The 21,439-nt window shown below is 40.6% G+C and overlaps 1 protein-coding gene across 1 annotated transcript in view; it reads right to left on the bottom strand.

Annotated features, from left to right (window-relative positions):
- Positions 1-351: 351 nt before the first annotated feature.
- stat5a (signal transducer and activator of transcription 5a) overlaps positions 352-21,439 on the bottom strand; it is a 71,814-nt gene continuing 50,726 nt past the window's right edge. The window contains exons 5-19 of the mRNA XM_012872013.3: positions 20,450-20,624; positions 18,498-18,628; positions 18,143-18,294; positions 17,602-17,757; positions 14,565-14,744; positions 13,826-13,913; positions 10,252-10,374; positions 9,580-9,672; positions 7,500-7,706; positions 6,696-6,790; positions 6,407-6,549; positions 3,255-3,410; positions 3,085-3,136; positions 2,512-2,622; positions 352-2,403 (exon numbers count right to left, since the gene is read on the bottom strand). Of these exons, the coding sequence (XP_012727467.1) occupies positions 2,280-2,403; positions 2,512-2,622; positions 3,085-3,136; positions 3,255-3,410; positions 6,407-6,549; positions 6,696-6,790; positions 7,500-7,706; positions 9,580-9,672; positions 10,252-10,374; positions 13,826-13,913; positions 14,565-14,744; positions 17,602-17,757; positions 18,143-18,294; positions 18,498-18,628; positions 20,450-20,624 (1,986 nt within the window). The 3' untranslated portion in view covers positions 352-2,279. The remainder of the gene's footprint in view (positions 2,404-2,511; positions 2,623-3,084; positions 3,137-3,254; positions 3,411-6,406; positions 6,550-6,695; positions 6,791-7,499; positions 7,707-9,579; positions 9,673-10,251; positions 10,375-13,825; positions 13,914-14,564; positions 14,745-17,601; positions 17,758-18,142; positions 18,295-18,497; positions 18,629-20,449; positions 20,625-21,439) is intronic.

Genomic DNA, 21,439 nt, shown 5'->3' on the forward strand with positions numbered 1-21,439 from the left:
TTTTACATGATGCAGATAAATCCGTGACATTCTTTCTGGGTCATTCTTGCGTGAGTGTTCTGTGAAATTACCGGATAAATAAAACAAAATGGATGTTACAGTTAACAGAGATGCGTGACAGGAAGAAGATACCCATTTTGATATCCGCACCTTTTTCTGTGTGGTCTGGCCTCTGTTTGGTGTTTCTTTGCACACGTTGACTTCCTCCCACAGCTAGAAAAACACATCAGGATAATTGTTGATTCTAAACTGAGGACAGGAATGCGTGTCGTTTTCCACCCCAAGACTCATCTTTTTTTAAAAAAAGAATAAATAGGTGTGTGGGAAGGGGGAAAAAAAATAACCAAATACCTTTATTTATAAAACTTTATTTTATTCTTCTCAACTCAACAGCTGTGGCTCTTCGAACAGTCTCCAAGTGATAAACTCAAACAACAAACATGGTACATATACATCAAACAACACACAGCACCTTCTATCTCATTAAAAAAAAAAAAAAGGTCTACAGTGAAACAAATCTTAAAAATGATCGGAAAAAAAATGGCAATGGTGTTCTGTCAACAAAAAAATAAATCAACTGTGGCTTAAGATTTCTTTCTTTTTATTTTATTTTATTTTAAAAGACGAGTAAAATAAAAATAATTGAAATCAGGGTCATTTTTAAATATATTGATCACGAAATAAAAAATACACATATCGGACTGCCAGTTGCTCTGTGTTGTTTTGTTTTTTTAAGTGAGTACTTCTGGTTATACATAATTTTGTACAAACTCTGTGTAAATCCTCAGGGTGATCTAAAGTGGTTACATTCAACTGTGGAGTGCCACAGAAACAATATAATATATAAAATAAATTCATTATATTTTGTATACAGTGTTTTCTGTTTGGCTTAAACACTGGTTCTGCAACAATTTATTCCTGAGGTTGCAACACTGTCTTAATTATGATCTAGGTGGAACAAACAGGGGAGGGGGGGGAGATGCACAACAATGGTTAGTCTGAAACCCAAGGACGAAAGTCAAACTAGGAAACAAAGTGACATCCTGCAGGATGAATATGGCAGCAGATGTTTCAGTCTTTTGCAAACCTTTAAAAACTTCATTTATGCTTTGCAACATTTGCCGCTTGCTTGATCAAGTTGTCACAAAAGAGACATGCACATGCCCACAGAGTCGTGATGCAGCTGCACAGATAAACGCGGGAGGACACCGAAAACGCAGAATATTTAGGCAATTATTACCGAGAGGTAAGACACTTCATGACTCCGGACATCTTCACGAGAGTAGTTTCAAGCATAAAAAAAAAAAAAAAAAAAAAACTGCCGACAGTTAGCCCCGTGCAGCGAGGGATCTTCTTCACACACATCCAAGGAGACTACTAGAACAAAATTTACAGACTGTACCTACTGGAGACGGGGTAGTGCAGAAATAGTGAAGGAACCGATACGAAAACGACTGTCAGGAGACCAATGCGAGGTAGCATCGACGAGGGGAGCGGTGGGACCTGAGAGGACAAGCTTGCGGCGCTAGGTAAATGCTTAGATTTGCCTTTCCGTGTATAAAGAGAAGACAGATAGCCCTGTGAGAGCAAGGGAGGTGCGTGAGCTCCGATCCTTTGCAGCTGGTGAACAAATCGCGCACAAATAAATCTTAAGCTTGCGAGCGAGTACCGTGTTCTGATGTGCGTGCAGTCTGGCGCAGAGGGCGAAGGGAGCCGCTCCGCCTTAGGTTAGTGTATATACATTTGAATAACTGACAGGCAATGGATCATTTCTTTAAGAGCGAAGGCAAAACTCTTCAGAGTTTCTCTGTTGACGAACAGGGCAGGATCAGTGACACGAGCGGAACGATAACGGATTTACAAAGCAGGTGATATAAAATAAAAAAAAACAAAAAGACATTCAGCTTCTGAAATAGCATCATACAGTAGCACATTTTTCAAAATGAATTTCAGATCAATTGAAAACGCATGCACGATTTCCATGGACTATATTCCTTCCTTTGTTTTTTTCCACAACACTGTAACATCGTAGGTTGGTTTAATCTAGTCTGTTTTACACTTATGGACACAAATAAACGATACGAAATCACTGACATGCATGTTCTTACACGGGAGGGAAAAGGAAACAAACGGCCATTATTAACAATTTTACAATATAGCGGTGGAGGGGGGAGAGAGAAAAAGAGAGAGATGAATGGAATTAAACCATGTTAACAAGAGTCGGGGCAAGAAACAGGGCAGGGCTTGTTTGGTTGCTTTGCAGGTCAACAGGACAAGGGTCAGGACTGCTGGCCACCCCACTGACTCTCTACGGGCCTGCGCAGGAGCTCCTCCACATGCCTCGCCACATCCATGGTGTCATCCAGGTCAAAGTCTCCGTCTCCATCCAGCACGGGGTCGGCCCTGCCGAGGCAAACAGAGGAGGCTCACGACTGGACAAAGGGCGGCGGCACGGCGGCGACAAAACGCACCGACAGGGAGACGGTGGGCTTGAAGTGCTTGAGAACTCACATGGCTGGGTACATGCTGTAAGTGTGTGAGTGATTAACAGGTGCTGGAGAGGCGCCTTGATCCATATACGTTGGATTTCCACCGACCGGGTCTGGATTAGCTGTGGCGAAGCTGCAAAAGAAACCCCCCGGACGAAAAAAAAAAGAAAAAAATTACTGTAATCCTGAATCAAACGCCGCTGACAATTTATTCAGCAGTTTCCTAAGCAACAATTCTCAGCGTGCTTCCTGCGCTTTTTTTTTTTTTTTTTTTTTCTTCTTTATAACCTCATGTCCATTTTCTCTAGCGCTGCGAAACCAACCATGGAGAAAGGCAGGCGGTGCAGCTTCATAACTAACAAGCCTAACTCATATGATGAGTGGAAGACAAGCTCATGCAGGAACCCCCGCCATCTTTAATTGGCCTCCTCCAACTGTAACAAGCTAACTAATGGCTGACCTGAATTCAAGGTCCAGCGCTGGGTGATTAACTCTAAATGCTGCTTCAGAATAATAACCGGCAAGTGGATGGCAGAGAAGGAAGAGAAGAGAGGCGAAAGGGAAATGGAGGAACAAGAGGAAAGGAAGTACTCACTCAGGCACTACTTGTTTGATTTGTGGTTTTACGTAACCATCCACTGCTTTGGCTTTAAAAAAAAAAAGGAAAACAGAAATAAATTAGTGTGTGTTTTTTTTTTAGCATTTTCTTGTCTAAAAAAAAACGAGCTTTGCATTAGCAATTCTTTCACAAACAGAGTCTCTTACAGAGGGGTGGCGTGTAATATTTGGAGAACACCTCGTCCTTGGGTCTGTCGGGATAGAGGAACAGGAGGTGATTGAGATCGCTAATTCGGTCGGCCAGGGAGCGAATGGAGAAGTCTTTAGTTGTGTAGGGCATCAGATTCCAAACCATTCGCTCACCTAAACACACAGAGCGCGTTATCAGTAACAGTAGCTCCCAGTTCTCTCCAGGACATTATTGCAGATGTTTAGGAGGACACTAAACAGGCTCTAAAATGTTAGCACAGCATGAAGTTAGCAGTTGCTTATTTATTTATTTAAAAGCGTTTTGCATGCACTGTAGATATGTACGCCCTTACAGCTTTCTTCTGATTTAGCTATTTCTCACACTTGTGTGTGAATATCAATAAAAAAAATTTTAACAATAGACAAAGATGATCTAAGAAAATGCAAACTGCAGGTTTTTTTAGGGGAAAAATCTACCCCAACAAACTGCATCCTCTCTATAACAGCCACAACCCCTCTTGTTAAATTGGGAGTTTACAATAATTAAACACATTTCCTTTTTTGTTTTTTGGGCAGTGTCTGACTCCTCGCATCCAGGCCTGATTAATCACTGACCTGCCGAATCATGAAATCGCTTGAATAATAAATGTCAGACAACATGAAAGAGGCTGGACCAGATCAAGGAAATTCAAAGCCATTTCTAAGGCTTTTGAATCAGAATCAGGTTTAATCGGCACGCTGCTTCGTACAGCAGGGGATTTGGCTTCAGTTCCACTTTACTCTCAGTGAAGATATTTTAAGTATAATAGACAGAAAAATGTTAACGGAAACCTTTTTCTGGTAAGTATGAATTTATACATTTTCAACAGAAGAGGAAGACTTGGTTGGATTGGTGCAAACAAGCATGGTAACGGTGTGGGTACCCTGACTGTTAAACGTTCATCAGCTTGACTGCCTGGGGGGTAGAAACTGTCTCTGTGGCGGCTGGTTTTAGCAAATAGCGCTCTGTAACGCTGACCTGAAGGTGAAAGTCTAAACTGTCTGTTTGCAGGATGTGTAGAGTCTGCAGAGATGTTAGCTGCCCCGTTTTTTTAAGCATAGACCTGTACATGTCCTGGATGGAGGCAAAGTCAGGCAAGATGAACCTAGCTGCCTCCAATGAACCTAATTGTTCAACACCAATGGTGGACAAGTTTACACCAGATTTAAAGGGGGTTATGAGTTTTGTTTTTTGTTTTTTTGTTTTTTTTACACAGTATCAGGTTGGTGTAGGACACTACTTTCTTTGATTAGATTAAATCATTCATTAATGCAAGTTGTCCTTGTTAAAATTAAAATCTGTTTGATGGTCCAAAACATTTAAGTGGACGAAGACTTTAAAAAAAACTGTAGGTTAGATTTGAATAAGTTTAGAACATGCAAAACATGCAACATAAATAAATAAAATAAACCATTAATGAAAACCCTGAAATTGACAGTGGGTGTGCCTTCTTTAAGGTTAGGTTTAGCTGCAGCTGTTTCAATAATAATGCCAGTAATATTTAAATATTCAAAACAGAGGTTAATCTAAAAGGACAATGAAGATTGTTTTAAATAAACTTTATTCGTGTTCTTCAGAGTGAGTTTTGAAGAGCGTGGTATAAATGGATTATAAACACACATGGTGGACAATATTTGAACACTGGTGCTATTCCAGGTACGTAACACTGTTAAAACATAGCGAAGTGAGGAACCACCCAACAAGTAAGCTCCAGTACCACCAGACCATCCGTGCATGAACACATCAAAGCAGATCTAGAACTAGGACTTTGCCAACAGGGACCAGTTTATTGGTAATCAGAAATGAATTATGAAATAAAATAACGAAACGAATAAACCATGAGGCTCTCGCGCCTCTCCAAAACTACAAACTGAATAAACAAATTGGGCCAGCACACAACATTGAAATGGACTTAGGGATACATTCCCAGCGGTCAGCATGTTGAAGTCAAGCGAGAACTCCTGAACCGAGTCTTGGTGGCTCCAGGGAAGGAGGCACCAAGACACGGTTCAGTGTGGGATGACTTTTGGGATGCTGCCTGCCTATTCGACAAGGCAACAGGAGAGGCCAGTAAAACTGTGATTCCTTGGTGGAAAACTACAAACATCGTTGATGATTCTAATGTGGATCAATTACAGTTAATGCGTCGTCCACTCCCAGCCACAGCCGCAAAATACTAATGGCTAGTAGAGGCTAGCGTAGTGTAGTTTAGTGACAGATATTAAAATATTTAATGGTGCAGACCATCCCTTCAAACAGCTGCTGAGCTTTATAATTGATAGCTAGAGAGCTGCTGCTTAAAGAGATGTCTTTGCTGCTACAGCCGAGGCCATGATGTGGCCACAGCACTGGACCCGACAGCAGATGTCTAGATATTTGGAAAACGGGGTCAGTCAAGAGAGAAATCCTCTAAACAGCAACCCTTAAGAGACTTTAAGATGAAACATGATACACCACATCTCTATTTTTTTTAAAAATCCAGAGCTGTTTACTTGTAAACTCTCTGGCCTTCCCCAAAGTGCAGGAAAATGTGGGGTTTGTTTTTGAGAACATTAAAACTCCTTGATGACCTTCTTGGATCCTAGGTGGCATTGTGGACACCGGTGCTTTCGCTGACACGATTCAGGATGTGAACACTGCGAACCTCTCTGGTCCGTCGGCATTCATGCGCTCTGTGCTTCTCTTAGCCGAGAGCATGCTGAGCACATCACGACTCCACGCATTCCTCTTATAAACAAAAGAAATGGAATAACAAAGGGAAATCCCTTGAATAATAATTTATGTTCAACAGCAAACGTGCGAAGAGGCACTGCGCAAACAGCTTCTCTGGGTTCTGAAGAACTCCTCTAGAGAAAAACCACAATAAACAACACCAAAGTTATGAGAAACAACTGTTACACATGAATAATTGTCTTACCAAAAAAAGATCAATACAATTGAAACAAGCTGTTTGAGGTATTTTCGCTAGTTTGTCCTTTATAGCTGATAGTTTACTTGAGTCAAAGCTGCGCACTCAGAGGTCTAGTAGCTTTATGTACATTTACTTTAGGGATCTGCGCTCATAGCGGAGACTCATTTGGTTCGCTTGAAGCCAAAACAGTTCTCAGATTTGCCATCCTGCACATCCTACCTGCTTTGTTGGGATTTTCCGCCACCCACGCAATTGTTATGCCTCCAATCTCAGAGTCACTGAAGCGCAGAAGAAAGGTGCCATTGGGTTTGGACATCAGCATATCCTGAGCCTGCTGCTTGTTCACAAAGCCCAGGATGGCTCTACAAAGAGAGTGTTATATTAAAATACAAAGAAAATGTCTTTTTTTATTATTTTATTGTTTTACGGGTTGCCAATAACGGGGAATGATTGCTGGAGTTTGTTTGCTCAGGAGCAGCAAAGCGTTTAGCGTCTTGGTAATCCTTACCCATCATTCCAGTGAGGTTTGAGATGCTTCTTTGTCAGTTCCATAACACCATCAAACCACTGCCAAAATGTGAAGTTCCTTCCTGGCAAGCTTTCCTGCAGATATGTAGAGGAAAACATCTTCTGAAAAAGCATCAAGGATTCAGTTTGATGTCTTTTAAAATGATCTCACGTTTCTGTAAATCATCTGTGGTCCAGGTCCACTGTAATAAAAAAAAATGAAACCAACGTTTCTTCTGTGTGTGCCTGCTCCCTGCGTGAGTGGATAGGGCCGTGTGTTTGTGTGAGACAGTAATGCACATTTTTTTTGAAAAAGCTGACATAAAGTTCCTGTCATCCAATGAGGATAATTTTGTGTGGTGAATGGGGGTTTGCAGTTTCCGCCTTCAATGGCTGCTTTAAGCCAGCAAATGGGGCCTCCTGCATTCTTCTACGGGGACAAACAGGACAATTTAAGATGAAGACTTGACTGCCAATGAGGCCTTCTCACTCAAGTTGACCACAGAATAGAGCAGTTTAGGGTCCTACAAATGAAGCAAGAAAAATATTTGTGTGTATGAATTGCTTGGCGATGAAAAAATAGAAGAAGAAGAAAAAAAAAAAAGAAATGCTCCCATAAGAGCCAAGCATGTGGTTAAAATCCTTTATGACTTGAGGGTTGAAAAAAAAAACCCCGTAAAAAAGTCAAAGCACAGCATGATAAAAATCCATTCATTAAAGCTGGCGATAACAGATAAACAGAAGACTATTTCTGTAAGCTGCATGTTTGCTCAGAGCATCACGAGGTAAGAGGGCTGGTGCTAACCCTGTTAAACTGTGACCAGGTCATCGTCATGCTCCGGTAGTCGTCAGGATTGTTGCTGGAGCTGCTGAAAGCTTTTTGAGCCAGGAAGACCAGGTTCTCCTCAGATAGCCCTCTGTTGCTCTGCACCTCTGCCTTGTACTTCATGTTGATGGCTTCACAAAGCTGAGGCCACAGTACCTTATCTGGCACGAGGAAAGGCACTCGACCCTGCAATTACACAGGAGTTACGGGCGGGAACGAAATACAAAAAAAAAAAAAAACATTGTTGGTAATAATGAATTAAAAAATGAACACATATTTACACAAGCAGCATTTTGATTACAACATTTAGCGATTTTTTTTTGCATAAGGCAATAACTTGTTGATAGCTAATTTTTCCTACGTCTGTGCATACCAAAAGTTTTTTCTTTCTTTAATTCAAGCTTCTCTTGCTTGTACTTTGGTGGCTTTATTGGTGCTTGGAGAGAGGCTACCTGCTAGTAGCAACGCAAGCTAATAAGACTAAAGGTACATGGTTACTAACATAATGTGAACACTACTTTGTGTGTGAAAGATTAAATGAGATACAAACCCTGAGAGGTATATTTAAATTGTCCGTTACCACAGCTATCGATGTTTGAAACTAAATGTTGAATTTAGAAGTCTGGGTTCGTGAGAAACCTTCACATTTTCTTCCTGGATTTCAAGCTTTAGGGTAACTTCCTGTTTCTTTTTTCCAATGTCGAAAATATAAAACTTATAATCGAAACTGGAATATGCAACTGAATAACAACCTTTTGTCACTGGGTAAGTGCTTTCGCCCCACTTTTAATGTCCCTCTGCTTTGAAATGTCTTTTAAGGGTAGTGCTACTTTACAACCTTGGCATTTAATTATGATGCGTTACATTTGTACAGTGAAGTCTAACATTACGACATCCGAGTAGGAAATTTCAACTGAAACTCCCCTAAAGTAGGAATTACGGGTTGGAAAGTCGGAGTGACAGGACCGTGCCCGACTTTCGCATTCAAGATGGCTCCTACTCAGCAACATAAAACTTAATTTTAACTGTTCTATATTTATGTAACATTTGAGTGCAGTTTATATGCACAAAATGCTGTGAAAAACTGTTATTGTCATTGTTATTAACAGTATTATTACAGTGGCCATAGCGGCAAAGCGAGCGATAAAGAATCGCCATCTATTGTTGTTTACCGTTTCAAGTTCAGACGAACACTTCTGAACAGCTTAAAACCACACTCAGCTATAAAATCTGACTTTAAAAGGCACCGTGAGACTCAGGTTAGCTTTATTTGTACATCTAACAATAGCTATGGTGCAAACGTTCATGTTTTTTTCTCCTGTCAGATGAGGGAAACAGGAATGATATCTACTCAGAGATGACATCACTCTAGCTTTCCAGTTTTGAGGTAAAGGGGACAGCATTAGGTGGTACCCTTAACAAAACACAATTTTTTCAGCTTACTAGACTTCCTCTTCTACTGTTAATGTCCTAAAAGGCTCTGCATAAACAGAGAAAGTTGTTCTACCAAGTAAGGTACGTTTTGTCTGACACCAAACAACAAAACAGTGTTGCCCAGAATATATAATCACCATAAAGCAACAGGAACTCCCAAATTAGGGCTGCAAAAACCGAATAACAGCCTTTTGTACATGCAGCTTTGAAAGAAAGGAGAAATGTGCGGGTTCGTACAGAGGTCCAAATTGTACGACGTATTTTAAGGACAATAACTATAACACTGCACTTTTTATTCAATTATTTAACTAATTTGTGAAACGTTTTTTTAAAAAAATATGTCATTACCATTTTCAGAGTTGTGATAGAGTTGTTTATTTCTTTCTTTTTTCACCTTTATAGATCTAATTATTAATTTGGCTGTTTCATTTATGACTCTGAACCACCGTTTCCATCATGGGGAGAAGGTTCCAACTAAGATGAGAATAAAAGCAAGTAATTTTTTTTTTTTTGACTAGATGTATGTAAAGAGTCAAAAATGCACACGAGTGTCCAAACGGGCGGCCACATGGATACAAACTTTGGAAAGCAGACACACAATCCCACACACAAACGTTTTACTTACTGCCTCTGCAAACGCGTTGTCCCACAACACCGTGGCTGTGGCGTTATTGTCTTGGCTACCATGAACTATCACCACAACAGGAAGGGATAACGTCTGTTCAGAGGGGAAAAAAAAAACCCATCACATTCAGTTTGATCATAATCGTTACCAAAATTGATGTATGTACAACAACAATACACATTAAAAAATATATACAACACACATTATTGGGAAGGATACGGTTTAAAATTATTCATCAGGGAGATCCATTGAGTGAATCCTATCTTTGTACATCTTAGGTGAATTACAAATTGTGCCAATAAATATGGACTTGCTCTGTAAATGAATAAGACCTGAAAAGTTGTTCATTTTAATTCCATTATTTTGATTTATTGTAATGAATTTAGAAGGGTGTAGGAAGAGATATGCTTTCCTTCTACCAACCAAGTTTCTTTCATTTTATTTGTAGTAATGCTATGAATAAATACATTTTCCAACACTGCTAAAATTTTAATTGTATTGATATTATTTTTTTTTTTTCAAAACCTAAAGCTTGACTAAGAACTGGAAGAAGTGTTGTCAAATTATGTGTTTTATTGGAGGCTTAGATTTTCCTGAGGATAAACAGGATTTCCACAATTGCAGGAAAAGAAAAGTTAGAACTTCTGTTGTTGGCTTTTTTCCCCCTCTTACCTTAACTTGAAAGACGAGTTCATTGCTTCCAACGCTAAACTGGGACTCAAAGAGAATGGTGAACTTCTCTTCTGTGACCGACTCTGCGCCGCGTCTGTCCGACCGTTTGATCCTTTTTAAAGACTACAGAAAAAGATGATGTGTAAGAACATTTACAAGCCGGAATGCGTCATTTTATACACATTGGAAACATTGGGCACATGCAAAATAGCAAAACAGCAGCTTCCATGTGGTTCTAAATAAAGCACTTGTTAACCTGATGACCAGGAATTGCAACCGCCCCGACAAAAACATGGGTTTGCGTAATTGGTTGGGCTGGAGTTAAAAGTTTGGCGTTAACATAACGCCTAGAATTTTAGACGTCAGCAATGACCTTTGACAAACATTTATTGCTGCTCATCAATCTAGGAATGGTTATAAAAATTCCCTGCGCAATAATTTTTTTTTAAGATGGGTAAAAAAACAAAAATTAATGCAATTACCAACATACAAACAGCAGTTCTAATCTGATTAAATTAGTTACTCTATAAAGTACATCATATAAACAGAAACAAAATATCCCAACCTTATAAATGGCAAATTATCTGGGTAAAAATTTTTTTTTTTCTCAAGGATGGAAACTACAAAGAACCACCCACATGCTGCTTCTTCTGGGGTCAAGTTTCCGCATGTAACATAATGAATAACGGGTCCTCATATATTCTCAAACACATCTTTTATACCGATAAAAATCAATGCTATTCTTTCAAGTGGAAGATAAAAAGATTCATATTATGCACAGATCCACAGTTGGTCCTTGAGTCTTTTTCCACTTTAATGCAAATCTTTTTTAGGTACTGAGCAAGTCACGGTCGACACACGTCGACTTTTGTTGAAGTCATGTTTTTTAGGATACAAAATATACTAAATCAACAGGAAGAGTTGATGATTCAGTGTACTTTGTTTTAAAATTGGTTTCCCTATAATTGCTCTTAGCTTTTCTCTAACAATTATATATTTTCTATACATTGCCACCTACAATGAACTTTTTTTTTTTTTTTGCATATTTCCTGTGTAGTTGCTGTATCTATTAGGTTCCACATGTTTCACAAACATTTGTGTTAACCACTTATAATGCATTGAATTTAAGGGGTGCTTTTATGGATTTGCTATGTGTCTGGATGAAGCCCTCTTCCAGACTACGTCTGTAATTTCAGCTTGAAGGTCCTCTTCCCAGGCATTCAGCCTCGTCATTGAAATTTCAGATGAATGTGTTAACAAAAAAAAAAATGTAAAAAGTCTGGGATAATACCCTTTCTCCAACTATCCTTTAGAGAAATGTTTCCAAAGCCAAATTACAAGGTTGTGTGCAAACATTTTGATTTAATCAACAGCGTTTGTAGACTGAAGGTACAATATGAGACCAAGGTCAAATTCAATTCTCTGCTCATCCAATCACATTCTTGTATTTGCATATAATAATAATAATCTGTGATCATTATGGATTCCTTTTAAATTCCATAATTTAAATGCTTTATAACAACCACCAACTGCTGTTTTGCATTATCCAACAGTTTTGGTAGCTAATTCATTAAAAAAGAGCAGCAGTCTCATCCCCTCATCCCCTCTGGAGTCCCACCTGCCATGAGTGATTCAGTCTAGAAGGTTTTCTTCCAAAGTTCTGCACTTGATTCCAGTGCTTGCATATTGGTTTGAAGGTACCATCTCCGTCACATAGCTCCACTGGCAACATGTGCTCCATTCTGTCTCTCCTCTGTTTTCTCAGAGTCTCTACTGCTGTTGTAATCCATCAAAGTTAGATGAGAGCTCCGCTCTCATTAAATTTTATACTAGCTGGCGCTGCGCTCATCCCAGTTTCAGCCATAACACTTTGGCTGCTGTTTACCATAGTTCCAGGAACTTAACCTGCTCCACCCTCTAACTTGAAACTTAACTTAATTTGCTTAGATGATTTATCACTTTAACCACTTACATTTACAAGCTGGGACCCTACCATGTTCGCTCAGAAATGTTGTGATGGGATTTTGTTCAGATCAAATGGTTCTACATCAAATTTAAAGTAACCTACACAAAGCTTACGTTTTATTATTCGGCAGCCATAACTTGAAGTCCCCAAAATTCACATTTGAACATTTCTTGAAGTTCATAATTTTACGGTGAGAAGGGTTCTTTAAAAGTCGAAAACATTTAACACACCTGCCCGTCTTCCCAGCAGCGGATGCAAGGTCAACCACAGGGTTAGCTCATTCAATAACCAAAGAAAATGCAACAACCCCGAAAGAGCCAACTCTTCAGGGTGATGACAGTACAATTACAAAGAGATGGAAGAGTATGGCTTGCTTTGAAAAGTTGCTGGAAGCAACAAGTTTCTGTTTTAAAAGAATCTGGGAATGTAGGTTTGCAAATATGAGACTTCAGACGCATAAAAGCAAAGTAAAAAAAAAAAAAACAAGCAATGAACAACGTTATCAGGACAAACTCGGAGCAACTGTCAAGCCAGATGGTGGAACGGTGATGATTTGAGTTTGAGGAACTGGTGTCGAGTCGACCATGAACTCACCTGAACAATAAAAGCATTTTCTAAAGTTAAACGAGGAACAAGTAAAACAAAATAAAACAACAGTCGATTCACGATGAACCGCTGGATAAGGAAAGAATCACGCTGTCGCAATGGTCCAGTCAAAGCCCGGACCTTAAACTGAGTGAAATGCTGCACTGGGACCTCGATAGAGCTGTGCAGAAGCAAGAAGTGAAGCAACATTTCCAACAAGAGGGCGAGTGAGAGACCGACGAAGGGATAAAGAAAATGACTTCTCTAATGTTCTGCTGCTGAAGGTGGTTATAAATGCAACAGAAACATTTTTTGTATAAAGCTTTTCCATTTTGGTATCATCTTTGCCGAATAACTTATGACATGGTGGAATATATTATGTGTTTTTGCATATGTAAGTAAAAAACAAATGTAAAAAGAAATTACAATAACTTAAACGCATGCTTATTTGTATTATGCCTTGATAAACAGAACCATTGAAACAGGGTGTACTTTCTTTTCACAATCCCTATTGGTCAGTGACAGTCACACCCTTGTGCAGCATCAGGTCAAATCAACCTGCCTGATATTTTGTACATCCACCTGGTTCCACGAAAACAGCGTTTACTCGTCAGGGGACGGCACGTTAGGGCGTGGTATGCGGCGCTTTAGTGACTAGATGATGGCAAACGCTCATATGGGCGCTGTGGGTGAAACGGGCGGGGCATCTCTGTGTTCTGACACCTCCTCTAGACGGAGAAGGTCAGAAGCTAGGTCAGTAGCTGGAGCTGTTTGGCACACTCATTTTCCAGTTTTACATTCTCCAGCTTGCTGTGATTTAAAATGTCTAAAAGAGTTTTCATGTGCGAAACAGGTGGGTGGAAGCAAATAACTCCCTCGCTTTGCTAGGTATAAAATTCAAAACAATTATTATCAACTGAGTTAATTATTTATGCGCATAAAACAGAAAACAGCACAGCGTTAAGGTTGTTTTAACCACTGCAAGATGCACAACTGGAATTTAGACAGCAAAGCCCCACTTACCATATTCCTGAAGTGGGCGCTGAGAGTGCCTGTAGTCTGGTGGTACTCCATCACGCAGTTATTGTTAAGAATTTCCCCGCTGCTCTCGCTGGAATAGAAAGACAATTAAGGAGTGAGTAAATTAGCTCTTCTGACTAATGTGGTGGACTCATGTGATGAGAATTGCAGTGCTTCTAATATCCCGTCCCTCTAGCTTCCCAGAATTGTGTTTTTGCTGTATAATTGGAATATCTGACTATCACCGTGACCATCTTATCTGCTTTGGCACGCTTGCACGACTGTCTTCGAGCATGTTGTTTACAGCAGACGATACAGAGCAGATGAGAATCCGACTGTTTGATTGATTCCCCGTTTCTCGCAGCTGGCTGCCAAGCTGGCCCGGAGATCGGAAAGTTCCCCATACGTGAGGGTGAATGTGGAGCGAGGCTGTGAAAGAGGCTAAAAGCGGATTCTGTATGTACGCCACAGATTCCTCCGAGGCATTGTTCAACTTCCAGTCATGTCTCGGAGCTAAGCTGTGAAAGGATGCGTTACCAGAAGTCCTCATTCCCAACAAACTCTCATTCATTGATCTCTATAGGAAAACCTGAAACTCTTAATGAAGCCTCAAGGAAGCCCACCTGTGATAAATGTATGTTACACCTGATTTATGACAGGCAAAAGACACAAAGTAATGTTTTTTTTCCCCCAAAAAATGTTTTGACATTTTCATCGACAGAAAAGAGCTCTGTAAACTTACTTCCGTGTGTTTTCATTTTTCAGCAGGGCCTTGGCTTGCTGCTCACTAATTATGGTGGCTTTGACCTGTGGAGGGTTCATGTGGACGTTTAACTTTCCTCCCACTAGGAGGCGTACTGTGGCGGCAAACTTGGTTTGGGTCTTCAGAACCTGGGGTGGCTGCTTCTCGATGATGAAGGTGCTGGGAACATAGAATAAATGTCACAAAAGGAGGTGAAAGCAGAACAAAGCGCCGTTTCTATGCTGGATTTCTTGTAATACAGGCAACAGCATGTTAAAGTGACATTTACTAGATTTTCAAACACATTTCTGCTGCTAACACGATAAATTCAGCTTATTTTGATCTACTTAAAGGATAATAGCATGCAGTGTTAAGTTTTTGTAAAAAAAATTACACACTTAAGGGTGAATATTTGCACATTCTTCACCTTCTGAATGTTTAAATGTGTTTTTTTTAATCCTCCGTATGAAGACTACTTTGAAACAAGTCTTCTCTTGCAGCTATAATTAATAATTTCTAATGTCTGCCTGCTGAGTGGCAAGTGTCCATCTTATGTAACTCTAATGTTAAAGTTTATCCATGGCCATATGCATAGGTTTATATCCTCCTGAAGTTTTAAAAATGATCCATCTAACGCAGTCGTGCTGACATATCTCGACATCTCTGATTTAAAATTAAAAAAACAGAACCGCAGCTTTCTTTAAGGAAGTTTCGGGCCTTTGCAACTGACCTTTAGCCGAACAATGCAAAATAAAGACAGGTCATGTTAATATTACTGTTTCAGTTAGCCAGCAGTAGCTTCTTTTGAAAAATTTTCTCTCAAGATTATTTATTCATGCAGCAACACACAAACAGAAAGCAAAAAAAGGCAGACCGAATAAGATATAACCCTGCAGGCCCGGGGGGGAGCGTGAGCGAAATAATTTTATCGCTATGAGCCCTAAAGCCTTCTGTTATGCAGGTGAGGTGAGTAGCAATAGGAACACGGCTCTCTCGCTTTTGTCAGTGTTAAACCTCCGAAGGTTTTAGGTGACTCCGAAGAGGACTGTGCCCAAGAAGCAATGCATTACTGTCTGGTCGCAGGCTTGTCTGTAGCCTGTCAGAAAATTGCTGTGACAATGACACGACTCCTCTATGTGTTATCGCTACCTTCGGGGACAATCGTATAAGGCAGTGGCAGAGGGTGCTGTCAAAAACTTTAGCGCACTCTTGCTCGGATACGCTGAAAGGCAAAAGCATCCTGGCAGATGGGCCTTTGGGGACGACAATAATGGAACGAAACAAGTTGCATGTGCCCTTTTTTTTTCCCCCACAATGCCTGCTTTATGTCTCAGCAAACCTCTTTAGGTGGCTTCTCCTTCCTTTCTCCCGCTCAATATACTCTAATGGACCCGTGACGACTATCTCAGACTGTAACAACACTGATCAACTGTGATGTATACAGATAAAGAAGCATTTATAGTGTTGGGGAAAGCTCTTTTCCTCCTTACACATTACTTCCATTTTCTTTTTCTTTTTTTGATCACGCTTAAATATTTCAGATCATTAAAGCTAACTGTTAAATCAGACAAAGGTGAACTGAGTAAATAAAGTCGTTTTCCAATGATGACTTGCAATCCAGCACTGCAAAAATGGAACTTAAAATAAGTAAAAATGTTCTTAGAATTTGTGTATTTGTCCTTGATTTGAGCAGATAAATAAGACTATTTGCTTATGGAATAAGATCTTTGCACTTAAAATAGGAATTACTCATCTCCATCACCTTATTTCAAGTGCAGGATGTCTAATTATCTTATTTTAGGGGTAAAAATACTCATTCCATTGGCAAATAATCTTTTTTACCTGCTCAAATCAAGGACAAATACACTAACTTTAAGAACATTTTACTTATTTTTAGAGTTGTTTTTGCAGTGAGTCCAACCTGGCTGTGTGTGAAAATATAATTTGTGAAATCGTGAATTAAAAGCCGAGTTCAACTTTTTACGAACTGCACCAAGGGTGGATGACTGCCTGAATCAGGAAATCACTTAAACAAAACCTTCTTGAGAACACGAAGCAGGGAAAACGGAAGATCTCAAAAAGGCACACGTCATGCCTCGATCGGAAGAAATTACAAACAACAGATGAAAAAAAAAAATGGTTACTGATGGCTATCAGTTTGTAAAGAGTTAAAAAGCTCTTTCTACTCCAGCAAACCACAATGATAGTCATTATCCACAAATGGAGAAAACAGGGAATGGTGGTGAACCTTCCTATAAGTGGCTGCACAAGCCAAGTGGCTCCAAGAACGCACTGACAACTTATCCAGGAGGTGATAAACGAACAAGATCTAAAGCAGTGCAGAACTCACCATCCCCAGTTAAGGTCAGTGTTTAGGATCCACAGACCAGAACTACTGCGGACCAAAAAAAAACACAAACACCTGTCTCACATCTGATGATCCCCAAGACTTCTCTGATACGGAACTTCGGGAGCTTAGACGACTCGGCGTAAACGACACGTGAATTCTGCTCTTCGCCAGAAAATCCTGAAGAACGTCAGCAGTGACCTTAAATTTAAGTCCAGGGCAATGATCCACAGCACACATGCAATTCCACCTCGGAATAGCTAAAAAAAACAACAATGAAGGCTTTTCAAATGGCCTAATTGAAGTCCAGACTTACATCCGATCGAGAGGCTGGGCCACAACCCTTAAGCAGGCCATTTGATTCTCAAAAAAAACTTTTAACGCGCCTAAATAAAAACATTTCTGCAAAGAGGACTGAGTCAAAATTCCTCTACAGTGATTAAAGTATAAAAAAAAAACGTTACCACAAATCCTTGATGGCAGCTGTTTCCGCCGAGGGTGGAACAACTTACAATTAGGAGCACTAACTTTATTATATAGGGCCAGGCTGCTCACTCAAAAAATTAAACTATGATTCAAAATCTACATTTTGGATTTACTCAGTTCATCGCCCTGCTGTTAAAAAGCGGTTCAGTGAGCTAAAACTTTTAGGTCAAAACAGTGTGAGGGGAAACGTGAAAGCGCCCACACCTGGTGACCAAAGCTGAGATGATATCTGTAATAGTGCTGTTGAGTTCGTTGAGCAGCTCTTCGATAGGTCCAGGAATGGGCAGCTGCTGCCTCAGGTGCTCCGCCCGCCGAATCTGCTGTCTGTTCTGCCAAATCGTCTCAGCCAGCTTCTCACACCTGACGTAAAATAAATTAAATAAATAAAAATAAAAAAATACAAACATTAAAAATATTTTGATTGAAACAACTGAATTATTTGCTAACTGGACCAGAAAGGTGTGTTTAAATTCCACTTACTAAAATGACTGAAATGCATAGGCAGCCCTTTTTCAGTATGAAATAACCAGTAAATAAACAACAAGCATACATGAGATCCCAAGGCAATACGCAAGAAATGACAGCCTGTGGATATACGTTTTATATCCCTTGTATATTTCTTTCATTAAAAGCTTCAGAGATAAGCCAAGCAGAAACCGGCTGGAGGTGAATAAACCCATAATTTCATGCCGTGTGCGGGAGTCTAGTGGCTGGTGTTCTTAGCGGGAGATGGGAAAGAGCTCACCAGGACTGAAGGATGTCCAAGCCCCCCTCGGGTGGGCCCCCGTTGCCTGCCAGCTGTTGCCGTCTCTTCCACTGGATCAACTCGTCATCCAGAATGATGGTCTGCTGCTTTCGCAACAGCTGCAGTGTTTTCTGGTGCTTCTCTGCCAGGTCCTGCACATAAAACAGTCAAAACAAACGCAAACTATCACCGTCTAATGTATTGATCTCTTTGGGTGCGAGGGCTCGCTCACAGTGATGGACTGCCATACCTTAGAGGCATTCCAAAGAAACGATAAATATCAAAACGCATTTGTTTTACAAAGGTGCAACCAAAAAAAGAGCGATACGAAGCGTTTTTGCTGGGGCTTTCTCACCAGGCGGTATTTCTGTAGTGTGTTGGCTTCTCTTGTCAGCCATGCATCCACAGTAGCTCTCTTGCTGAGGAGGGCGGGCTCCCGTAGCTGCCGGTCAGAAGGGGGCAGAGTGGCAAGGCTGGACAGCTGAGCTGGAGAGGGTGTCGACAAGTTAAAGACTGACCAAAAGAGATGAGGAAGAAAGTTCTTAACCTGTGCAAATACAGCACGTTTTCCCCCTGGAGCCGTAATAGTTTACTCAAAGTTCCTTGAGGGTAGTACAGACTTTGAAGACTTCCTTTGTATGCCGAAAGAAAGAAAAAGCTGTTATGAAATATGTTATGAAAGCCCTCCCACCTCCCCTCAATAACTGGCACCAAATAAAACAACACGTTTCCAGTTTTGAGTCGCTTAGGATTATGTCTATTTACTACATGCCAAAACAAAGAGATTTTTTTTGTCTTTCTTACATATATTCCTTAAAGTACTCATCCATTTCCTGCCTAGCAACTGTCAAATAAAGGCCACTACAGCCAAAAAAAATAAAACTGTATGACATTTGTCAAGTGTCTTCCTAGAATTTTGGCCCATTCCTCTTGACAAAACTTGCGTAAATGAATCAAGGCTACGTGTCATCTTGCGTGCAGACACATCTTTTTTCTTTGAGATGGCCCTTCCAAAAAAAATTCCCTTTACTGCCCTTAAAGGTGCATTGCGCAAGTTTTGAAGTCAAACATTATTAATTATCTTTCCCATACGTACCCTTACATGTAAAATTAGTTATGCTCCATTTACCTGTTGCCTTGGTAGGCTCCATTAGCCGGTTCATGAGTGTACGTGCATGTGGCATGCTGCATGCTCTCGTTCACCTGACTAGTTTGTTGCGTCTCCGCCGTCATCGATGCATTAGCGAGGGAACGCGCGCTAACTTCAATATTTATAGCTCTCTTACCTCAGAGGACATGACGCTTCTAAACAAAAGACCTGTGCAGTCGCAGCTGCTCTTCCTCTTCTCCCATGCTTGTGCCCAGCACTGGTGTAATTTCAACGTGTCGCCAGAGGGGGCAGACGCCTGCAAAAATCCTGGATCTTGCGCTATGCTCCTTTAAGCCACGTTGTGACTAATTTGACTGTATGCTTAGGGTCTTTCTCTATTTGGAAGACAAATTTGTGTCAAGATTTTACCTTCCTGGCTGAAGACGTTGCTTCGTTATTTCCGCAAAAATGTTGTTTCCTCATGATACCACCTAATTTGTGAAGTTCACAAACCCCTCAGGCCGTAAGCGTCATTGTTTTGCCTCCAATAGTACTACAACTATGGTTATTATGACCAAAAACTTCACCTTTATCAGACCACAGGACATGTGTCCGACACTTTTTGTCCTTGAGTGCATCAGCAAACTGTAATCTAAATTTTGATTACAGTTTTGATTGATTTTCTGGAGGAACGGCTTCTTCCTCAACTGCTGTTGGGACAAGAGTCGTTTCAGTCACACGTGTTGTAGCGGCAGAGCAGGTGCCCCAGATACGGAGGCAATAAATCCTCGCCAAAAAGTTTCCTTTCCCAAGCTTAGGACCCGTGATACAAATCTACCCCCTTCTCTCGCTTCCCATTTCCGTTCCGATTACTTTAAAAACAGGCCACTAGGGTCACAAATGCTTATAACACTGTGGCATCAGCATCTGGAACTTCTCTAAATCGTTTAATGGCATAGCAATCTTGATGTATGTAAATTGGTATATATCTTACGAAAGGAATAACTTATTTCTCTTTTCATTTTGGCATTTTCTGGTAAACAGAAATAATTTGAACAAATGTTTATAAAAGCTGCTCAGCCAAACAACCAAAACATGTTACACCTTTATGGATTTCTTACTAATTACCAGCCCTGCAGCTGCTCATTACGCATTTTAGCAAGTCAAACAATTCATTTTAGCGCAACAACGTTGACACGCATGCCCACTGGTCTCACCCTGGATGCGAAGGCTTTCCTGGTACTGGATGATAAAGTACTCCTGGTTGTGCTGGAGCTTGCGCAGGTCATTCTCAGTGTCTTGGGTGAGCAGGCGAAGCTCCTCAAAGGCCTGGTTGATCTGTTGGTATTTCTGAGACATGCTGTCCATCATGCCGCCCACGGGAGAGCTTGACTAAACACAATGTGGGAAACGCAGAGATGGAGGAATGAGAAAGCCAAACATTTGTGACTGAAAAAGTAGTTTGGTTTTTTTTGCCCGTCGTATGTTACGCCACTCGGCACGTGGAACACTGGATCGTTTATTACGATCCTTTATACAAATGCGTAGCCGCTGGTGAGTTGTTATTTTAGAGCCCTTGGGGTGGGATGCTGACTTCTCTGTGCTGCTGTTAGGGTATTTGACAACAAACTCCCCCGTGACTAAAAGCAAATAATGTGGCGACACTGAAAACGGAAATGGGATAAAATGCACGTGTAACTCCCTCGCACACTGTGAGTGCACCATGGTGCCACAAAGGTTCAGACTAAACAGCGTGAAATTCGTTCGGTCAAAGTCAATTTCACAAATAGGAAAAACATGTTGCGACTGAAAATCAATGCAGAACAGGACTTACTGGGAGTCAGATGTTTTACGCCCTGCTGGTTTTCATGGTTTTGTAACTTAGTGCCGTGGCGTAAACTGAAAAAAAAAGCGGCTCTTGGTACGCCAGCGTTGCAATGGAGAAATTTAAAAGGGGAGATTGAGCAAAACATTTTACTATAAACCCGAACAGGCGCTAATGTGCCACTGAATCACATTTACAATAATGTAATAAAATCTGGTGACATTTGCTGGACAAACAGCGGGAAAAAAAAGAGAGCCGTTATCCAATTACCCAATTTCCGAATTAAGGACCATTATGTAGTTTAGGCTTCACTTAGTAACGTCAGGCTCCGTCCAGGATGTGGCATTAACATTGGACGGAGGTGTGTGTGTGTCCGTGTGTG

Source organism: Fundulus heteroclitus, chromosome 16, assembly GCF_011125445.2.
Source record: "Fundulus heteroclitus isolate FHET01 chromosome 16, MU-UCD_Fhet_4.1, whole genome shotgun sequence".
Classification (NCBI taxonomy): domain Eukaryota; kingdom Metazoa; phylum Chordata; class Actinopteri; order Cyprinodontiformes; family Fundulidae; genus Fundulus; species Fundulus heteroclitus.